General features: G+C 42.2%; 1 protein-coding gene across 1 annotated transcript; it reads left to right on the forward strand.

Annotated features, from left to right (window-relative positions):
• The first annotated feature begins 539 nt into the window (after positions 1-539).
• LOC130189684 (NACHT, LRR and PYD domains-containing protein 14-like) lies at positions 540-18,936 on the forward strand. The gene is made up of 9 exons (XM_056408612.1): positions 540-655; positions 10,335-11,964; positions 12,789-13,133; positions 13,238-13,405; positions 13,488-13,658; positions 13,822-14,037; positions 15,143-15,316; positions 15,768-15,941; positions 17,819-18,936. The coding sequence occupies exons 1-9, from the start codon at positions 622-624 to the stop codon at positions 17,832-17,834; spliced, it is 2,928 nt and encodes a 975-aa protein (XP_056264587.1). The 5' UTR covers positions 540-621; the 3' UTR covers positions 17,835-18,936.
• The last annotated feature ends 2,768 nt before the right edge of the window (positions 18,937-21,704 follow it).

The raw sequence follows: 21,704 nt of genomic DNA on the forward strand, positions 1-21,704 counted from the left end.
AAGTCTTCTCAGTGCAACCTCTTTCGTGAGGTATTCACCATAAAATCAAACTGATGTACTAAACCCACATGTCTGTGGGTTCTGAGGACGTGTGTTGGGCCTATATATGTATAACATTTAAAAAAATCATTTTAAATGTGATCTAACCAACTGTTAATAGTAGTTTCTTTCAAACTGTCATTACAGAACGGACATAAAACATAATACACGAGATGCATTTGAAATGTTCATAGACTAATAACTTTGGTTTAAGTTTAATCTTAATCGACGGAAACTAGTATATTTTTTATTAATTCCATCAGTGAGCTGTTTTTAATGTTTATATTAATGTTTTAATGTGTGGCCTACATCAGCTATCGTTTAATATCAGTGTGCGTCGCAAATGACGGTCATATCTTAACGTCTTTGAGCGTTGTTGTTTATATGAATGTTCATGTTCAGTGACCAGCAGGGGGCGGCACAGAGGCGCGTGGTCAACAGTGGTGGTGAAGTGACAGAACCAGCCCGCCCCCCTCCGTCTTCCTGAGAATTAACGTTTAGATAGTCAACTAGTTAACGCAAGTCACCTCCGCAGCTCGGAGTCCTGTTCCCAGTGTGTTTTTACTTCAAGACGCCCCACTGATGCTCACGTCCACGACGCCGCCCGCTCGTCTCGGTAAGCAAGGCTGGGTTACAAAAAAGCAACATTAGTCGCTTCGTGTGCTGCTCAGCTGGAGCGGCACAAACGGACTGAACCCGCCGGGACTCCCGCGAGAAACCCCGGCGAACTGTTCAGGTCCGGTCGCTACTTTCGTTTTCCTCGAGTCTGGTGGGAAATGTCGCAGTAAGTTTACAATCACAACGTCGTTTAACTCTATTTAAAATCTAAGGTTAATCCCGGAAGTAACGTCGCGCCACAGCCTTCTCCTCCAGACACTAAACCAACAGCAGGGAGGACCTGTGACGTGAGGAGGAAACGCTGGAGAGCAAGACTTCTATTGTTTCTGGGTTGAATATACTGTGTATTTGTATACAGACACCAAGGCTACAGCTCTTATGATTGTCGCTCCACTCTTTCTGCTTTTGTTTTTACCACAAAGAAAAGTTTAAAAAAAGTAAACTGTTCTCCTAAGTCGTGACTTGATTAATGATGAGTGATCAGAGGCAGGTGAGCGAACAGGTTAAGGGAGTTCGACTGGCGAGGTGGGAGTGACTGGAAAATAGTGTGGAGGGTGTGGAGCTGAACTGTGACATGCAGCTCAAGTAAATTAAATTCAGTTTATTTTGTATAGCGGCTATACAAAAATAAACTGAATTTAATTTAATTTTAATTTGTGATATCGGGCTATACTATAGCTCGATATCACAAATTACAAATTTGCCTCAGGGGGCTTTGCAATATGTACACATACGACATCCCTGTCCCAGAACCTCACATTGGATCAAGAGAAACTCACAAGAATTAGAAAAAAACCTTTCACGGTGAAAAAAAGGAAGAAAACTTCAGGAGAGCCACAGAGGATGGATCCCTCTCCAGGATGGACAGATGCAATATATGCAGGGATGCACATAACTGGTACGCAGGTACGCATCGGCGAAGATAATTAACAATGCGTAATGCCACTTGTGTAACTTCGCGCCTTCGGTCAAGTGCGTACTTATCAAAATCTTACACATGTTGCTTGTCAACTACTCTCAGAAATGTCCAAAAAGCAACAGACCTTAAGCAGCTTCTTTGGCGTTTCGCCACCGACAAAGAAACACCAACTGGAGCCAGAGTAGAAGAAAAGACTTATCGGAAAAGCGGCTCCAAGATGTGCAGTGGCTTGAAGCGAACGATGAGCGCACTGAAAGGTGTTGCAAGACTTGCCGCTCACATCCACATCTAGCAGACAAAACGGGTGCGTTTTATAAAGGCTCAAAGAATTTCAACCAGCCTTTATTTGACAAACATGAAAAGAGCAAGGAGCACATGAATGTGGCGCAAAGCCATTGCTAATAAACAAGCTAGCCGAGAAGAAATGTCCAGTCGGAGGTGCATATCATTCACGTGAAGGTGGCATACGGATCATGCAGAGAACATGGCTGTGTCTACTACCGCGCACTTAACGAAGTACACTGCAATGCAGTGCACTGCAATTCAGTGCACTGCATTGCAGTGCAGTGCGTCGCTGATGAGTCTGTCTCAAATGGAACACTTAACCGTTAACCACTTGGCGGAAGTGACGGACGCAAATCTGTTCACGGCACCCGCGAAATTAAGCCGGGAGTGACATATGCAAATCTGCTTGCGATACCCGAACCCTTAAACTGACAACATGAATGCACTTCTTGCCCTCTTGTTGCCCCTTGTTTACCCCTTTCTCCACCCCATGTGGAAACTGCGATACCTCCACAATCGCGGCAGGAGACTCCGCCTTCTGGCTGAAGTCGAGATGGTATATGTAAATTTAATTGTGATTTTGCCTTACCTTCACAGCATAGCTTCATGTAGTAGTTGCAATTAAATTCTCCTCGCTAGGTATGCTAAATTCTCAATTATCTTTGTCAGAAGTAGCCTTCTTCTTTGCAATCCAAACACACCATATGGAAATAAAACATGACAACTCTGTACATGTTTGTCCCTAGATTCCAATTAGTTTTAAGAATTATCCACTGAAATGATAGGCATCATCTGCTTGAATTCACACAGTAATAGGCCTACTTTGACTGACTGTACTTTTATACACATCTCTGTTGTAGTGAAGTTTACCCTGATACAGGAATCAATGAGCAATTGAACACACAGGCATATTAATTATTGTTACAAACATGCATCAATTCTAATATAAATCAGAAAACGCAATAAAAGACTACAAAACCTCAATGACAACATTTTATTGATAAAATGACTTACATATTAATATAATCTTCCCTTCCCCTCCCCACACTCTACAGCAGCCACCCAGTCCCAGGCGGCGCTGCCGTATCAATGTTGCAATGCCACTGCTGGCGTTGTATTTTGATGGCCACAGTGACATGAGGGTGGACTTCAGGCTCACCCGAGAGTCATTCAACGCCCTCATGGCTGTGCTGGGCACTGACTGACCACGGTTGGGGCCCCGAGATCTCCTGTCTAGTTTTTATTTTTTGGCTTGCCACCTCCTATCGGGTGGTGGCCAGGGCCTTAGACAGGCCCCGGGCTCAGAGCATGATGCCAGGGTCCTGAATAACAGCCCCATCTTCTATGAGCAGTCATACCCTCCACCAGGATACTGTATCCTTGGGGATGGTGGCTACCCCTGCCTGTCTGGCTACCCCTGCCTGTCCCAACCCATCTGTACGAATTGTATAGCCGAATGTCGTCTTTCAACCGCTGGCTGTCGAGGTGGTGCCCAGCGAATAATGTGGGCTACGTAGACAACTGGAAGACTTTCTGGGAAAACCTGATCTGATGAGGAGGCGGCATTCATCCCACGTTGGACGAGCGTCTCATTTCTGCGAATATGACCAAGTTGATCACCGGACTTAATCTATGACAACCCAGGGTTCAGATCAGGAACCGGGAGCAGAGTTGTAGTTTAACACCCTTCTCTGCTCTTCCATTCGAGCAGTTACCCACCCTTGACTTTAGAGTAGAGACTGTGTCTGTCCCACGGCCACTTCAATTAAATAAATCAAAAGTAAGCAGAAGAGACAATAACCTTATACAAGTTAACACAATTATTTCAGCAGTGCAACAAAATAGGTCTATTAAATGTGGTCTCCTAAATATTCGATCTCTGTCATCTAAAGCTGTGTTACTGAATGATTTAATATCAGATAATCACATTGATTTATGTTGCCTAACTGAAACCTGGCTGAGCCATGAAGAATATGTCTGCCTGAATGAATCGACTCCTCCAAGTCATATTAATACTCACATTCCTCGAGGCACCGGTCGAGGAGGTGGAGTAGCAGCCATCTTTGAATCGAGCCTATTAATTAATCCTCAACCAAAATTACACTACACCTCATTTGAAAGCCTTGTTCTTAGTCTTTCACATCCAACCTGGAAAACACTACAGCCAATTCGATTTGTGATTCTGTACCGCCACCAGGTCCATATTCAGAGTTTATATCTGAATTCTCAGAATTTATATCAAGTTTGGTTCTTAAAACCGATAAAGTTATTATTGTTGGAGATTTTAATATCCATGTGGATGTTGATAATGATTGCCTTAGTGCTGCATTCATCTCCTTGTTGGACTCGATTGGCTTCTGTCAGAGTACAGAAACCCACTCACAGCTTTGGCCACACGCTTGATCTTGTTCTTACTTATGGCGTTGACATTGAGCATTTGAACGTCTTCCCACAGAATCCTCTTCTGTCAGACCACAACCTCATAACTTTTGAATTTATACTACCAGTGTACTCCGTTAGTCAAAAGTTTCTACACTAGATGTCTAACTGATAGTGCTGTAGCTAAATTTAAAGCGATTCCTTCTGTATTTGATTCGATACCACGTCTCAATATAACAGAGGACTCCTGGTTTAACTTTAGTCCGTCCCAGATTGATCATCTTGTTGACAGTGCCATAGGCTCTCTGAGAATGACACTGGACTCGATAGCCCTCTGAAGAAGAAGACAGTGAGGAAGAGGAGGTTTGCTCCTGGTATAACCCTCAGACCCGCAAACTGAAGCAAAGCGTCACGAAAGCTTGAGCATATGGCGTTCAACTAATCTCGAAGAATCCCGCTTAGTTTGGCGAGATAGTCTTAAAACATATAAGAAGGCCCTCCGTAATGCCAGAGCAGCCTATTACTCATCAATAATAGAAAAATAAAACAACCCCAGGTTTCTCTTCAGCACTGTAGCCAGGCTGACAGAGAGTCACAGCTCTGTGGGCCGAGCATTCCTATAAACCTTAGTGGTAATGACTTTATGAACTTCTTTAATGAAAAGATTTTAACTATTAGGGACAAGATTAATAATCTCTTGCCCATAACCAGTGCCAATCTGTCCTCAAGTGGAATGGCCTTGAAACCGCTGTATGCCCTGGTGTATATTTGGAGGATTTTCTCCTATCAACCGTGACCAATTATTTTCAACGGTTTCTACTTGAACACGTCTACCTGTCTCTTGGACCCCATCCCGACGAGGCTGCTTAAAGACGTTTTGCCTTTAATTGCTCTCTATTAGATATTATCAATGTGTCTCTGCTAACAGGCCACGCACTCCTTCAAGGTGGCTGTTATTAAACCTCTCCTGAAGAAGCCCACTCTGGATCCAGGGTGTTGGCTAACTACAGACCGATCTCTAACCTTCCTCTCCAAGATCCTTGAGAAAGTGGTAATCAGTTGTCGACTTTCTACATCATAATAGTTTATTTGAGAAATTTCAATCAGGATTTAAAACACCACAGCACCGAGACATGAAAAACAAATGACCTCTTAATGGCAGCAGATAAAGGACTCCTCTCTGTCCTGGTCTTGTTAGACCTTAGTGCTGCATTCGACACCATTGACCATGACATCCTGTTACAGAGACTGGAGCAGTCGATTGGCATTTCAGGCACGGCACTAATTTGGTTTAAATCCTATTTATCAGATCGATCTCAGTTTGTATTTGTAAATGACGCCTCGATAACCACCAACGTTAATCACGGAGTTCCACAAGGTTCTGTGCTTGGACCAATTTTATTTACCTTATACATGCTTCCTTTGGGCAATATTATCAGGAAACACTCCATAAACTTTCATTGTTATGCAGATGACACTCAACTATATTTATCGATAAAACCAGAGGAGTGCAACCAACTCTGTAAAATTCAAGCATGTCTTAAAGACATAAAACATGGATGACCTGCAACTTCTTGATGTTAAACTCAGACAAAACCGAGTAATCCTGAGCACCTCAGAGATCAATTATCTGGTGATGTGGATTCATTGCCCTGGCATCCAACACCACTGTAAAGAATCTTGGCGTTATCTTTGATCGGGACTTGTCCTTTAACTCCCACGTAAAGCAAATCTCAAGGACTGCATTCTTTCATCTAAAAAATCAGGCACATCTTGTCTCAAAAGATGCAGAAAAATTTGAGACTGGATTACTGCAACTCCTTATTAGCAGGCTGCTCTAATAAATCTTAGGTCCCTCCAGTTGATCCAGAATGCTGCAGCGTGTTCTCACTAAAACTAAGAAAGAGATCACATCACTCCTGCACTAGCTGCTCTGCACTGGCTCCCAGTAAAATCAAGAATCACTTTTAAAATTCTCTTAACCTACAAAGCCTTGATTGGTGATGCTCCATCATATCTTAAGGAGCTTGTCGTACCATATTGCCCCACTCTAAATGCGGACTACTTGTAGTTCCTAGAGTCTTAAAAGTAGAATGGGAGCCAGTATGGAACCAGCTTCCATTTCAGTCCGCAGACACAGTCACCTCGTAGTAGACTTAAGACCTTCCTCTTTGACAGAGTTTATGTTGCCCTGGTCCAGCCCTTGATATGCTTTTTCTCTCCTTAAGGATGAATTTTCATCTCAAACTAACTCTGCTTTCTCCCGGAAGTCTTTGACTTTACGTCTCATGGGGTCATCCCCTATGATCTGCCTGATGGATCGTCTGGGTGCCACTGTCCTGTTGAGACTCCACCTCCTCCTCCCCCGCCATCTGCCTGATGGATCGTCTCCATCGTGGAATATGCCTACTATGAACTATTCATACACTCTGTCATATTCATTGAATGTATTTTAACTCTAAATCTGTCCTTCTGTACACATTACATCTATTGCATCTGTCCATCCTAGGAGAGGGATCCTCCTCTGTTGCTCTCCTGCAGGTTTCTTCCCTTTTTTTCCCCCCTGAAGGGTTATTTGGGAGTTTTCCGATGTCTATGTACAGATTGTAAAGTTTGTAATTTGTGAAATTGGGCTATACAAATAAACTGAATTGAATTGAATCTGCCTCATGACCCCTTCAGGCAGCCTGTCCGCAACCACCTCCAAGCTACAACTGCTGCCTGTCAAAGGCGAGGTGTGTTGTGGAGAGGTCCTTCGGGATACTGAAGACGCGATGGCGGTCCATCTTCTTAAAGGCCCTGGAGGTGGATGTGAGGTTTGTGCCAGAGGTCATTGGAGCCAGATGTCGGGAGGGCAGCAGAGGACCAGCACCAGCACCTCCAGGAAACGTCTCTGGGGCAGGAAACAGAAATAGGATAGCCATTCAGTGCTCTGTCCCAGACCACGATTACATTTAAATTAATACATACACCAAAACAACACAAACGATGATTTGAAAGCAATTATTTCAAGAGAAGGAAGCTTAGATAGCTATCGTGCGGTATTAATTATCGGGCGGCGTGTTGGTAAGCGTTATGTGTCATGTTAACCCGTTATTAAACTGAGCATATCCATTGTTAATCCATTATTAAAATTGCTATTTCGATTGTTTAACAGAACAGCCGTTGTTTAACACTGTCCGATGACCTACTATCTATGTCGGACTTGCCGCTGGAGCAAGCGCTGAGCCGACCTTCGCTCGTCAAGCAGAAAAGTGTCCGATAAAAGTGCACCTTCGTCGGACTGGCAAGAGGACCGGGTGGTGGATTACCCAGCTAGCTTATCATAACTGCCATGCAGATCCAATGGCATCTAATGCTACCTAGGTATGCTAACTAATCTGAGAATGGCATGTTAGTAGTATGTTAGTAGTACATTGTAATACCAGTACAATGTGTAACTACCGCTGATACTTACATGTACGGTCTGTAGCTTCGTGGTCTACCGCTTGAGCTGTCCGCCATTGTTTTTGAAATAAAATGAAAAGCTGGCGAAATGGCTCCTCCTCTTCCGCTACGTCGCCAAGATGGCGGCCGCTTAGGGCGAGTAGTGTCCATCGTTTTACACTACATTTTTTGCCCGTTTGCAGTGCACCATCCGGGTACTTTCAGTGCACTGAATTCTGCTGGTTTTTTCAGTGGCGCACTTCGAACACTGAAAGTCAGTGCTCGAAGTGCTCAAGTGCGCGGTAGTAGACACAGCCCATGTGTCAAACTCGCTGCCCGCGGGCAACATCCGGCCCGCCACGTCATTTTATGTGGCCCGCGACTGCATGCAATAGAAATGATGCCTTTTCTTAAAAAAGGGGGAAAAAATAAATCCTGTGCTAATTTTGAAGGTCATTTTTTCTGCAGCGGCGTGCGGTCTGTTCACGCTCCTTCATGCTGCGTTCACGCCAGAGGAGAGGGGAACTCCTGCGAAGCTTTACTAAATGTACTCGCGTGAGTTCACTCGCCTGACTGTTTGTGATTGTTTTCTTCACTCGCGCCGGAGAGGGGGCGTGGCTTATCGTGGCATATAACAGTTCGTTACCACCGTCCACCACGGAAGAAATAAACAATATTTGTACGTGTTGAGGAAGTCCCTCAAACGTCGGACCATCAAGCCCTCGGGTCTGTTTCATAATATTATTAGTTCATAATATTCATATATCATTTTATATTATCGATATTATTGACTTTGTAATAATCAAACATCCCCAGTTCTCCCATTATGAATTCCTCCATCAGGTCTATGTCAGTGGTCACTAAGGTTCAAGTGAGTGCTGCTTCATGTTTTTCAGTATTTATAATATAATCAGAAGAAAATTTAATGTTGAATATGTGAATCTTTTTTAATTATACTTTTTGTTTAATTTATTTAGAGTTCGTGTATAAAAGCTGCTCCTCAAGACTCTGACCATGTAGAGCAGCATATAAGTACACTTAAATAAACCAATGCAAACACAGTTATTTAACAATATATTCTGGAGTAGTTAGAATTATACCGCGTTAGTTACAACCGGCCCTTTGAGGGCAGCCATGAGGCTGATGTGGCCCACAATGAAAATGAGTTTGACACCCCTGATGCAGAGCATCGCTCACACCATCAGCGGGGAGTTGAATAGATGTCATGTGTACAGAATGAATCATTCCAGAGTAACCACACATTCAATGAGTATGACAAAGTGTATGAATAGTTGGTAGTAGGCACGGACCACGATCCAGACCTCCGTTATCCATCAAGCAGAAGGAGGTAGAGAGGAAGAGTGGGCGGAGCATCAGCAGGGCCATGGCATCAGACCCGGTCAGGAAGCAGAGTTAATAATGTGCAATGGAGAGAGTAGAGAAAGAAGAAAGAGGTGCTCAGTGTATCCTAAATGTCCCCCGGCAGCTATAAGCCTATAGCAGCATCTCTAGGGGCTGGACCAGGTGAACCTGATTCAGCCCCAACTATAAGCACTATCAAAGAGGAAAGTCTTGAGTCTGCTCTTAAATGAGGTGTTATATATTATATTTGTATGTGTTCTTATATTCTTTATTCTTATGCTTGTTAAACCTAAGCTCTCATCGGCTTTGTCCTGCAGGAAGCTCATGATTATAAAAACAAAAAACTGTGTTCAGTTTTGGGTCAGACAGGTGATTTATCTAGGAGAGAGAGAGAGGTTACATTGTAGCGAGTATACGACCTCCACTCATGTCGCGGTTGAAACTGAATCTTTTGTTGGCACAATGAGTACCTTTTGAATAACTAAATTACTGTTGCTATCTAACGCACATATTTAAACGAGACGGCAGCAAGATGATAGGCTAGTCATGTCATTGTTTCCATGTGCTTATTGGCTAGAGGGGACCAGGTGATCTAAGCAGCTGGTGTCATGATTGACGGCAACGACAGCAAGTAAATAATGAGTGAGCATGTGTGAGAAATGATTGGCAGACGTATGAGGAATTCATGGCAGGCTTGTGAGGGTATGGTCTTCCAACTGAACTTGCGCTCTAGCTTCACTTGTTCCGGGATCCACTAACTGCACAAAGGACATGCACTAAAAACAGTCCAACTCTGGCCTCGGCTTGGTAACTTATCGACCCCCAGGGACCTCCTCGGCTCCTCTCTCCCACCGGTGTACTTTTCCTGACCAGACGTCAGGACCCAAATTACTTACTCGTCTATTTATCAAATTGGAATAAGTCCAGGTTGACAATTTTCTATTTCTTGAGGGGGCATGAGAACAGATGCTGGGTCTCCAGCAAGTTCTGCTCTGGCCGCGAGACACTCGTCGAGACCAGATACAACTTTGCACATATTCACAAACGGGTCCAGTCATAGATTTGTGAGCCTGGAGTGAGCGAGATCTTTTACATTATTGTCAACCAATACACTTATCGTAGTTTTTCATGATCAAGTGCATATGTATGTGATTTTCCTCACACATGGAACTCACATTTTTTGTGATGTGCGCTCCCATAAATCCCTCCCCCACTGTTGTCTCTTTGCTGCAGACACACTTTAACTGTCTTTTGATAACAAAATCGCTTTCGTTTTTTTACACTCACCATCTGCTCATCTTTTCAGGAACCACTGCCTCTGTGATGGATCTCCAAAGCTGTCTGAAAACCACCCTGAAGAAGAAATATCAGAAACTAAATGAGGACTCCTCAGAAAAGTTTTTATTTCCATCAAGACTTTGCAATCGAAAGCTCAAGCACGACTACCTGCTATCCAATTTGCACCAGCACGAGTTTAGATATGTTGACAATTCTGACCTTCATAGTTGGGCTTTTTATGAAACCGTCCCGCTCGCCGATATTTTATCGTGCGAGTGCAAACATAACAGCAGCCAAAAAACGGTCGTCACCTTAGGAGTGTGCGGAGTTGGCAAAACCACAACAGTGCGGAGCTGTGCTCTGGAGTGGGCCGAGGGGAAAGGTTACCGCGACATCAAGCTCCTGTTTCCTCTCACGTTCTGGGAGCTGAACTTGCTAAGAAGTAAATTGAGCCTCATTGAACTCCTCCACACGTTTTATCCTGAATTGAAGGAGCTCGACTTCTCCTGCCTGAATGAAAACAACGTGTGGTTTGTCCTCGATGGACTGGATGAGTATCATCGCCCGCTAAACTTCTGCTGTCCAACTGTGACTGATGCTTCTGAGGTATCCACAGTGGATAATATAGTGACCAGTTTGATCAGGGGGAACTTACTTCCCAGTGCTCATATATGGATAACGAGCCGAGTTGCAGCGATGAATCAAATCCCCAGTTGCCATGTCCTTAAAGTGACTGCGGTTCAAGGGTTCAGTCATGAACAGAAGGAGCAGCTCTTCGGGAGAGTGATGGGTAATGAGGATCTGGCCAATAAAGCCTTCAACCACGTGAAAATATCGAGGAGTCTGAACTTTCTCTGTCAGATACCTGCGATCTGCATGATCATGGCAAACGTGCTGAAGGATCATTTAAAACCAGAGACTGGGTATACAATCAATCCCCTTAATTTAACCCAGATGTACACAAATCTGGTCAAAGCATCGAACCCGGACATTGTTGCCAAGCTGAAAAAGCTGGCACTGCGTCGCTTGGGAACGGCTCATGTCATGTACGAGTCTGAGTTTCGAGAGAGTGACCTCAGTGTTGAGGAAGCGTCCACTTTCTCCAAGGAGTGTCCTCTGGCGTTGAGAGAAGAGACGGGGCTCCGTAACACCACAGTGTTTCGCTTCGGTCACTCGAGCATTGAGGAGTTCTTGGCTGCGTCTGCTGAACTGGATCGTTTTGAAACGGGTCCGGCCTACTCTAACCATTGTCTGGGTCTGGTGGACCAGGTGGTGCAGCATGCTGATGGAAAGAAGGATGTCTTCCTGCGCTTCATCTTTGGCCTCCTTAAGGAACGTGGCATGCTGGAGCCCACTGATCCGCTGTTTGAGCAAACCAAAAAGAAGATCCTGCAGAACATTCTGTCCTACAGCGGTGTGACCTTGTTCCACTGTCTGAGGGAGTACGACAGCCAGGCTTTACTGGGAGAGGTCAAGTTCTACCTGAACAACGGCTTCTCTCCGTTCCATGAGTTCTCGGAAACACATTGGAATTATATGATGCAGAGGACCAGCCTTTTTGAAGGGATGAGGGAGAGTTTTGAGATGAAGTTGTCCACGAGATGTGATGAGAGACTCCTCAAGCACCTGACGGATATTTTGAAGTCCAAGAAAGCCATGTATGTTTGCATTTACACCCATTGGGCCAACAGTGAATTCCTACACAGAAGAAAAATTAGTACAAGTATAAAAAGTGTGCTTCCAATATGTACATGTTTCACATATGGATACCTAACATTCTTAAACGCCCCTAAAACTAAACCGTATCTTACATCTCTGATTTGTTCTTGTGTTTTTATTACCCATTGATTGCTGGGATCCACCAGTGTTTTCCACATTTTACAAGATCACTCCTACCAAGATGTTATTATATATTTTAAAGTAATTCATCTTCAGTTTCTGTACTGTTTTTAGATACTTGTTGATGTTACTGTGTATCTCCATTTCACTTAATCTGAACTTCTTCTGCTCACAGCCATTTGATTCCTTTTCACACAACAGAACAACTGCCCTTATATGGTGTTTATGGGGCGTTACCTATGCTAAAGACAATATTGATAATCTGCCATACGCATTCAATTTGTTATCACATAGATACATCATTCAGCGGATATGGTCTGTCTGGAATTTAAGAGATAATATTAGAAATTGAAGAGTGTTTATTGAGGCCTTTTGTTGAGGCCTATTGATTTATATATATATATTGATTTATATATACATACATTTATTAATATACATATTTATGTATATATATATTCTCTATCATTTTATATGGGCATGAGGACTGAAGAAAAGATTATGAGTGTTTATACTCTGAAGGAGTGCACTGTACATCCAAGAACAAGTCAGTTAAATAATGAATTTCTTATGTGCTATAATTGGTGTTGTGTTTTGTTTATTTTTCTCAATTCAATCCATCCCATAAAGTCCCATCTCCTTGCAGGCTGCGATTCTCCAACCTGACCGATAAATGTTGTCCAGCCTTAGCGGCAATCTTGAGCACAAAAGAGTCCTACCTGAGGGAGCTGGACCTCGGATACAACACCATCAGTGACGATGGAGTCAAGGAGCTTGTGGAGGGGCTGAGTGACCAAAACTGCCGGCTGAAGATCGTAAGGCTGCCGGGCTGTGGAATAACCTCGCATGCCTGTGAATTCCTGGCCACGGCCCTGAGACGGTCCCTGAAACTCCAAGAGTTGGATCTCAGCGTGAATGAAATAGGAGATGACGGAATGAAACATCTGGCAGATGGTTTGAGATCTCCTGAATGCAAGATAGAAACACTGAGGTAAGAGTAACTCAAACTTAATGTGTTGATTATAGACAGTTGGCTTTAACAATGTTCTGCGCATGTAGCATTTCTGTTTTGTTGTTTGATCATTTTTCTCACAGACTATCACAGTGCAACATTGAGCAAAAGGGCTGCTATCATCTGGCCTCAGCTCTGCAGAAGAACTCCACCAACCTGAAAGTGTTGGATCTGAGCATCAACATGGTCGGAGACAAAGGCGCCATTGAACTCTTTAAGAAATGTGATATATCGAAGCTTACAAAGCTGGAGTGAGTGTGACCTCAGAAATGCATCCCCTTCATCTTGCCAACATGCATGAATACACGTCCAATTAACATGTGTCTTTGGCAGGATGTACCACTGCGGCCTCACTGTGTTAAGCTGCAGAGGAATCGGCGAAGCTCTGAAGTTCGAAAACAGCAACCTGGCTGAGCTCAATTTGAGCAACAACAACTTGAAAGACGCAGGTTTTGAGCTCATCTGCAAGGGCATGTACGCGTGGTGTAGTTTGGAAAAACTCAAGTGAGAATGCCTTGCTCCAATATTTCTCCTTTGATTACTTGCTGACTGAAATAAAAATGTTTGGATAGAAGAATAAAATGTGTCACTCCTAAATTCAAATGAAAGACTTCATTCGATGCTCATGTCCTGATAACTTTAAAATGTTTTCTTTATTTCCCTTCAGTGTGTCGAGATGTGGAATCACTGGACAGGGTTGCAGTTATCTGGCGACTGTGCTGTGTTCAGTCTCCCAGCTCTACAGGGGGTCGTTGAGAAAAACCGACTGGCAAGCAGTGGAGCTGGAACACCTGGACCTCAGCATGAACTGCCTCAGAGACAACGGAGCCAAAGAAATCTCATCTGGACTGAAGAATCCACTGAGTCATCTGAAAACGCTCAAGTAAATCTTTTTGCTTTATTGGGGACCAATAAGTTGCGTTTAGTTGTGTACTTATTCCACCGCTTAGCTGTGTAGAAAACAAGAGAAGGAACAGAAGCGATTGTTGTGTTATGGTGTGAACAGCCATGCTACTGCTCCCTCTTGACATGGGTTTGTGTCCAGTGTGAACCCGACTGAAGCTCCTCCAGCCAAAACATTCCTAACTATCTGATATCCTCCAATGAAAACTTCCCCTGGAATGCAACCGGGATATCCGTGTCGGTGTGTTATGTTATCTCTCTGTACTCTCAATCCTTTTTTAGAGCCTCTGAAAGGGTTGGAGAAGGAAACTAACTACTTACTTGCAGGGTTCGTACGGTCATGGAAAACCTGGAAAAGTCATGGAATTTAAAAATGCCCATTTCCAGGCCCGGAAAAGTCATGTAAAAAACTTAAATCATAAAAGTTTTGGAAAAGTCATGGAAATTTGTTATAATCACATGTTTATTTACGCCGAGTTTGAAATAATTAATGTTTTTTAAAGAAAGACGCTCAAAATATAAGCCGGCATACGCTCTCAATATGCAACATTTTCTAAAATGTTCATGTATATACCGAGATTTCAGTTTGGTCATGGAAATTTGGTTAAAAGTCATGGAAATCCATTGGTCAAAATGTGTAAGAACCCTGTACTTGACTGTTTGCCCTCCTTGAAGCGGTACAGCAGGGGGTCAGCCAAGAGAACTTGTGAAGAGTCAACAGCCTCCTGGTCAGGAGCACCACAGAGCTACATCCCTTCTTGCTGAACATTTTGACAGTGGGCACAAAGTTGCTTGTTTCCATGGACTTAACTGGTCCATTAAGGCAGATGATCTTAAAACACGACAAACATTTTCTGTTGAACAACATATTCCTCCCCCAGCTGTGTCTGCAGTTGCTTTAACACATCTCCGAGAAAGATTGTTATACTGGACAACTTTTAATGCTTACTGTCTGGAACATGTTGCTCGATGCTGCCAGTAATACAGAAGTCCCCAATTTAATTATTTTTAAACGTTAGTCTTCATTACACAAATGTTGAAATAATGGAGCAGTATGCTAGAGTGTGATTTCTGTCCCGTTTCAGCCTGAGCGACTGCAGCCTGACTGAGGACTGTTGTCCAGAGCTCGCGTCAGGGCTCGCTTCAAAGGAGAGCGTTATCGGGGAGCTGGACCTGTCGGGCAATAACCTTCAAGATAAGGGAGTGAAGAAACTCTGTGTGGGACTCAGAAGCCCTCAATGTAAACTTGAGAAGTTGTCGTAAGTTTTTGTTCATTCAGTTCTTTTCAAAGAAGTCCCAAATATTTAGGTTTGTATACCTCTAAAAGACGTTTTGTGAAATTGCAGCATATTTAATTTGTCTTCTCACCAGATTTCTCCATGCTTAGATCTTTTTCGGTTACCGTATTTATAATACTATATATAGTTGGGTTATTACTACATTATAAGCGGTGTGGTGGCTGTCAGGCTTTGATGCATGCTATGGAGATGTACAGTAAGCTGGAGGCTTCTCTATGGAGAGGCCCGCTCTGAAGCCCCGCCAGATGGATCGGTGTGTTCGAAAGGCTCTATCACCGTATAGTCCATATTTTGATCCTTATTGTCAGGTTAACTAAACAATGGTTAATTATGCAACGACCACATGATACATTGCCTATGATGGGTCATTTCTAAATGGCGTAGGGGGTAAAGTGGTTCTGTTTTTCTTCAGGCTGAGCACCTGTGGCCTGACCTCGAAGAGCATTCCGTTCCTGACCGCTGCCCTGAAGTCAAACCCCAAACATCTGGCGGAGCTGCATCTGATGGGCAACAATCTGGAAGACTCGGGAATCAGAGTGCTTCTGGAACTAACAACGAACCAGAAATACTGCCTCAATACAATAGAGTGAGTACGGTTATCGTTGATCTGCGTTATCAATAATAATTCACAGGGTAGATTTAATGTCTCACTTATGAAGCAGTAAAATAAGCTAATATTTGCATCTGTGTGCTCGTAGTAATAATAATAATACATTTATTTTATACGGCGCCTTTCAAGGCACTCAAGGTCGCCGTACAACACATTCAAACAGTTACAGTTCAGACAACCGGAAACATCTGCTCTGAGTTCTCCTCTGCTCTTGGATTCAATGAGTCTCGCTCTAAAATTGAAGAACATGTATGCCCTGGTGTATATTTGGAGGGCTTTTCTCCCATCAACCGTGACCAATTATTTTCAACGGTTTCTACTTCTAACACGTCTACCCTCTGGACCCCATCCCGACCCGAGGCTGCTTTTAAGACGCTTTTTTAATTATTGGCTATTTATCATTTAGTCTTATGCTATGTCTGGGCCACACACCACACTCCTTCAAGTGCTGTTATTTAAACACTCCCCTCCTCTGGATCAGAAGGGATCAGATCATAATAGTTTATTTGAGAAATTTCAATCAGGATTTAGAAAACACCACTCTCTGTCCTGGTCTTGTTAGACCCATCCTGTTACAGAGACTGGGCACTAATTTGGTTTAAATTATCAGATCGATCTCAGTTTGTATTTGTGTTCCACAAGGTTCTGTGGACCAATTTTATTTACCTTATACATGCTTCCTTTGAACTTTCATTGTTATGCAGATGACACTCAACTATATTTATCGATAAAACCAAACATGGATGACCGATCAATTATCTGGTGATGTGGATTCTGTAGACGGCATTGCCCTGGCATCCAACACCACTGTAAAGAATCTTAGGACTGCATTCTTTCATCTACGTAATATTTCAAAAATCAGGCATCTTGTCTCAAAAGATGCAGAAAATTGGTTGACTGGATTACTGCAACCAGTTGATCCAGAATGCTGCAGCTCGTGTTCTCACTAAAACTAAGAAAAGAGATCACATCACTCCTGCACTAGCTGCTCTGCACTGGCTCCCAGTAAAATCAAGAATCACTTTTAAAATTCTTCTCTTAACCTACAAAGCCTTGATTGGTGATGCTCCATCATATCTTAAGGAGCTTGTAAAGTAGAATAGTAGACTTAAGACCTTCCTCTTTGACAGAGCTTATAGTTACCTTGATATGCTGCTATAGGCTTATAGCTGTTTTTCTCTCCTTAAGGATGAATTTTCATCTCTCAATCACACGTTACTAACTCTGCTTTCTCCCTATCTGCCTGATGGATCACTGTCCTGTTGAGACTCCTCCCCACCGCCATCTGCCTGATGGATCGAATATGCCTACTATGAACTATTCATACACTCTGTCATATTCATTGAATGTATTTTAACTCTAAATCTGTCCTTCTGTACACATTACATCTATTGCATCTGTCCATCCTAGGAGAGGGATCCTCCTCTGTTGCTCTCCTCCAGGTTTCTTCCCTTTTTTTCCCCCTGAAGGGTTATTTGGGAGTTTTTCCTGGTCCGATGTGAGGTTTTGGGGCAGGGATGTCGTATGTGTACAGATTGTAAAGCACTCCGAGACAAATTTGTAATTTGTGAAATTGGGCTATACAAATAAACTGAATTGAATTGAATAGAGCTATACATTTTTTTTTTCACAACTGACAATTGTTTGGCTGTAACTCAAGAACTATTGTACCAATTTCACACAAATGTATAAAAAATGTGACGTGAGGACATTTTGGACAGATGTCCACTACATGCTAACAAGAAGCCATACACACGTGAGGCTGTGATGGTTGAGTTCTGACGACAGGAAGTGTTTCTCACTTTCAGACCCGGAGGCATTCATGTGCTCCGTTTTGTTTTCTTATCTTTCAGTGTCTCGGCAGACTGAGGAGAGAACAGGACACACGGTCACGCTTTCTCAAACCTTCTCAAAGTATTTCAAGTGCCTCATGTTCTCTGTTTAAAAGAGACATTATACACCCAAAATGTAATTCCAAAAATGTAATCCGTAATATTACTTTGTGATGATTTATTGTTTTTTATTATATTTGTTGTCTTTTTTCTAAACTTGCTTACATGTGCTTTCCTAGGATGCAGCGCATAGATGCTTAAGATCATCTGAGAAAAGTGATTCAAAAATGTCTGATGAATGTTTTCAAAACTGTCCAAAACTAAGTTTTAAATACAAAGTTGTCATAAGCGGAACACTACACAGCCACCTCTCAGCTTATACAGGACTGTCTCAGAAAATTAGAATATTGTGATAGTTCTTTATTTTCTGTAATGCAATTAAAAAAACAAAAATGTCATGCATTCTGGATTCATTACAAATCAACTGAAATATTGCAAGCCTTTTATTCTTTTAATATTGCTGATTATGGCTTACAGCTTAAGAAAACTCTAAAATCCTATCTCATAAAATTTGAATATTTCCTCAGACCAAGTAAAAAAAAGATTTATAACAGCAAAACAAAATCAAACATTTGAAAATGTGTTTCCAGGTGTTTCGAGTTAATTAGACGATTCAAGTGATTTGTTTAATACCCTACTAGTATACTTTTTCATGATATTCTAATATTTAGAGATAGGATATTTGAGTTTTCTTAAGCTGTAAGCCATAATCAGCAATATTAAAAGAATAAAAGGCTTGCAATATTTCAGTTGATTTGTAATGAATCCAGAATGCATGACATTTTTGTTTTTTTAATTGCATTACAGAAAATAAAGAACTTTATCACAATATTCTAATTTTCTGAGATAGTCCTGTATATGGTGGTATGTTGGCGCAGTTCAGGCCATCACATTGCTTAAGAAATGTACAAAAACAATAACATTGTTGCAGTAATGCAACATGTGTCAAAGAGGATTCAAATGCATAAGAAAGTATGCAAAAAGACTCCATTAAACCCGATGGTGCTCAAGATTTTGAAATGTAAAATGTAAGTAGTTGCACTGTAAGTAATACTATTACCATAAAACTTTGTACACATTCTCATCTCCACACGCCATTAATTGTCTATGTATGTTTCCTACAATGTATTCGATAAGAAGTATGAGAAATAGATGAACATAAATTGAATTTAGAAAAAAAATCCCCCTTCCATATCTTTATTTATATCTCAGGAAGTCCGACTCCAGATTAACATTCGTTTCTACTTTTGGGATGCTTGGTCTTCTTTAGTAGTAATGCTTGGATTCATACCTCAACAATGTAATTCACAATTGTGTTATTTCATTGTTGGCAAGATGAAGATGAAGACATGCATTCAGATTTGGGCAACCAGTGGGCAGTCGTCTATTTTCCTGTTTAAGAATACAATGTTAAAACGGCTCCAAAGAATCAAAATCCCTCAGTCTGACTTGTATACCTCCCTTGGTGCAACTTTTCCACCCATCAGATTTTAGCAAGTGGACCCGGACACATCTGATTGGATGTTTACTGACAGATTCTCGCTTTACTTTTCTGGGTAAGGTTGACTTCTTGGCCGGACTCACCATGTTTGTACAATGATGATATTCTCTTTTTCTGATCTCATGCCTATCCTGATGACATCACAGAAGGTCACATGCACTTCTTCTTCCACCGGATCTTTTTTTTTCTCAAAACAAACGTGAAAAAAAGGGGATGGTGGAGGTCGTTTCTGGGAATGGGAGAAGAGGCATCAGCCGCAGCCCAGGAAAATGGCGATTGGGTTGGCTGATGTAGTGAGGAGGTCCCACGTGGCCCGATATAGGCATAACCCCCGTCAGCCAGTCTATGGTAGAGTCCACACCTCCTGAACCCAACCACCACTACTCTCCAATCCTTCACCTTCTGGTGGGGTCTCTTAGGACCCTTGACAACTCCTTCCCAGAAACCAAGAAGGAGCATCTCAGTGCCCACAGATCTCCTGTAACACCTGCGATACATCAGGCCTGCACTATCCCTAAATATATTTAAATCACAGCCAAAGTGCTGTTCATGAGTGGCTGCCTATAATCCATACCATAGCATCATGTTCTGTATAATAACATGTTAAATACATATTTATGCAGAAGGTTCAGGTTCCTATCATTGGGTCTCCCCTGGATAACATCTGAGTTTATGATATTACTATTTCTTTGGCTTTCGCAGGTTCACAGAGGAGGTGTATAGTATTGTAACGGACTGAGGGACATGTTATGTTATAAGTGTTATGTTTCCGGGAAGAAGTTTTTCTAGATAAGATTAGTTATGACAATTACTGAGTTCAGGAGGTCAGTGAAGGTCTCATGACCTCTGTGAGACTGTGAAACCTGTCAATCATCCTGGATGCCTATCAGGTGGTTGGGACACGAGTGTACTTGCGATTGAGCGAGTGAAGTGGGATGTTGTTGTTTGTGTTACTTGCCTGCGGAGAGTTAGAGACGAAGTATAATGTTTAACGGAGTTGACTGTTTGGCGTAGGCTCCGTCCACAGTAGCTTGTGTACTGGCCCTGAATAAACGGCAAGACAACGTCTCGTAGCGTTCCTGGCCCAGGGTCGCTACATTATGTTATATTCATTTACATTATAATGCATTGGACTAATCCATTGTGGAGATGAAATGAAAGTATAAAATATATTGACTATATCTGGAAATATTCTAGTGTACAGGTGATGCTGATTAACTCAAAGAATGGGGTCCCTGTCGCCGCTGTCGAAACACTCCGAGGAGGCAGAGTCCTCCAATCACAGCGGCCAGAAAGCCGAGAATGATCGGGAGCAGCAGTCCCATGTCTGACTCCTCTGATGGTCAGACAGTGATTCTGAATCAAGGCACAAATCCAGAGTGGTACTGAAACAGACCTTCGCTCCTCCCTTTATGGGATTGGTTTGGACATTCCCGGAACTGCCTACCCATGCCTTATATTGGAAGCAGAAAATGGTGAAATGGTTTAAAAGAGAAGAAACCTGAGTAACCAGTTTCTGCATGAAACTAAATGAAAACTATTTTCACCTTATTTTTGTGAAATTAGAATATTGACATTGAGAAGTAAAATAACTTCTTTACAACCCTACTGTTATGTTGTGGGGCAAGTTTGAAAGTACTTTTTATGTATAAAACTTCTACTTACCTTATTTAGTGTAATCAAAGTAAAAAAAACTATAAAAAGATCAGGTATTTGCAACCCCCCCTGCTTGTTTATATAACAGAGATGATGGTGGGGTCAATTTGACCCCTCAGTGAAAGTGGAGGCTATAATTGGTCAGAAGTGTCACGTTTAGACCATTTCTTTCTTTGTAAATGTGAGAAGTCTTTCTTACTCCCTCCCACGATCTCTCTCACATGACTGAGTGAGCGGGTGGGTCAAAATGACCCTGAACAGCACAAGTGTCTCATCTCTATTTACTACATCAATCCATAAAAATAAAAAAGTTGAAAATGCTAATAAAATTGAGGAGAAAATGCATGTTATGTTAGATTGATACAATTTATATCTCGATTTTTACAATATACATAAAAAATAGGTTGAACATGTATTTTTCATTAAAACGAGTGAGTTGTGCTAATTGAATAGATCTATGTAGGGGTGAATAACTATATAATAAAAAAAACTTAAATAGTTAGTAATGGTGTTGAGGTACAAACTATAGTTATTAGGATTGTTTGGGTTTTGACAACTTTTGGATGATTCAACATGCACCGGGTCACATTGACCCGGAACATCACGGCTCTACCTTAGAAACAAACTTAACAGGGGGGGTTAAGAGAAGAGAACATGATAAACCAGTTTCTGTTATGGTTTGTCTTCGAC

The sequence above is a fragment of the Pseudoliparis swirei genome, chromosome 24, assembly GCF_029220125.1.
Source record: "Pseudoliparis swirei isolate HS2019 ecotype Mariana Trench chromosome 24, NWPU_hadal_v1, whole genome shotgun sequence".
Lineage (NCBI taxonomy): Eukaryota > Metazoa > Chordata > Actinopteri > Perciformes > Liparidae > Pseudoliparis > Pseudoliparis swirei.

Coding starts and splice junctions, on each gene's coding strand:
- LOC130189684 (XM_056408612.1), top strand. CDS start 622: ATGCTCACGTCCACGACGCCGCCCGCTCGTCTCG. Junction 11,965..12,788: donor TTGAAGTCCAAGAAAGCCAT/GTATGTTTGCAT, acceptor ATCTCCTTGCAG/GCTGCGATTCTCCAACCTGA. Junction 15,317..15,767: donor TGTAAACTTGAGAAGTTGTC/GTAAGTTTTTGT, acceptor GTTTTTCTTCAG/GCTGAGCACCTGTGGCCTGA.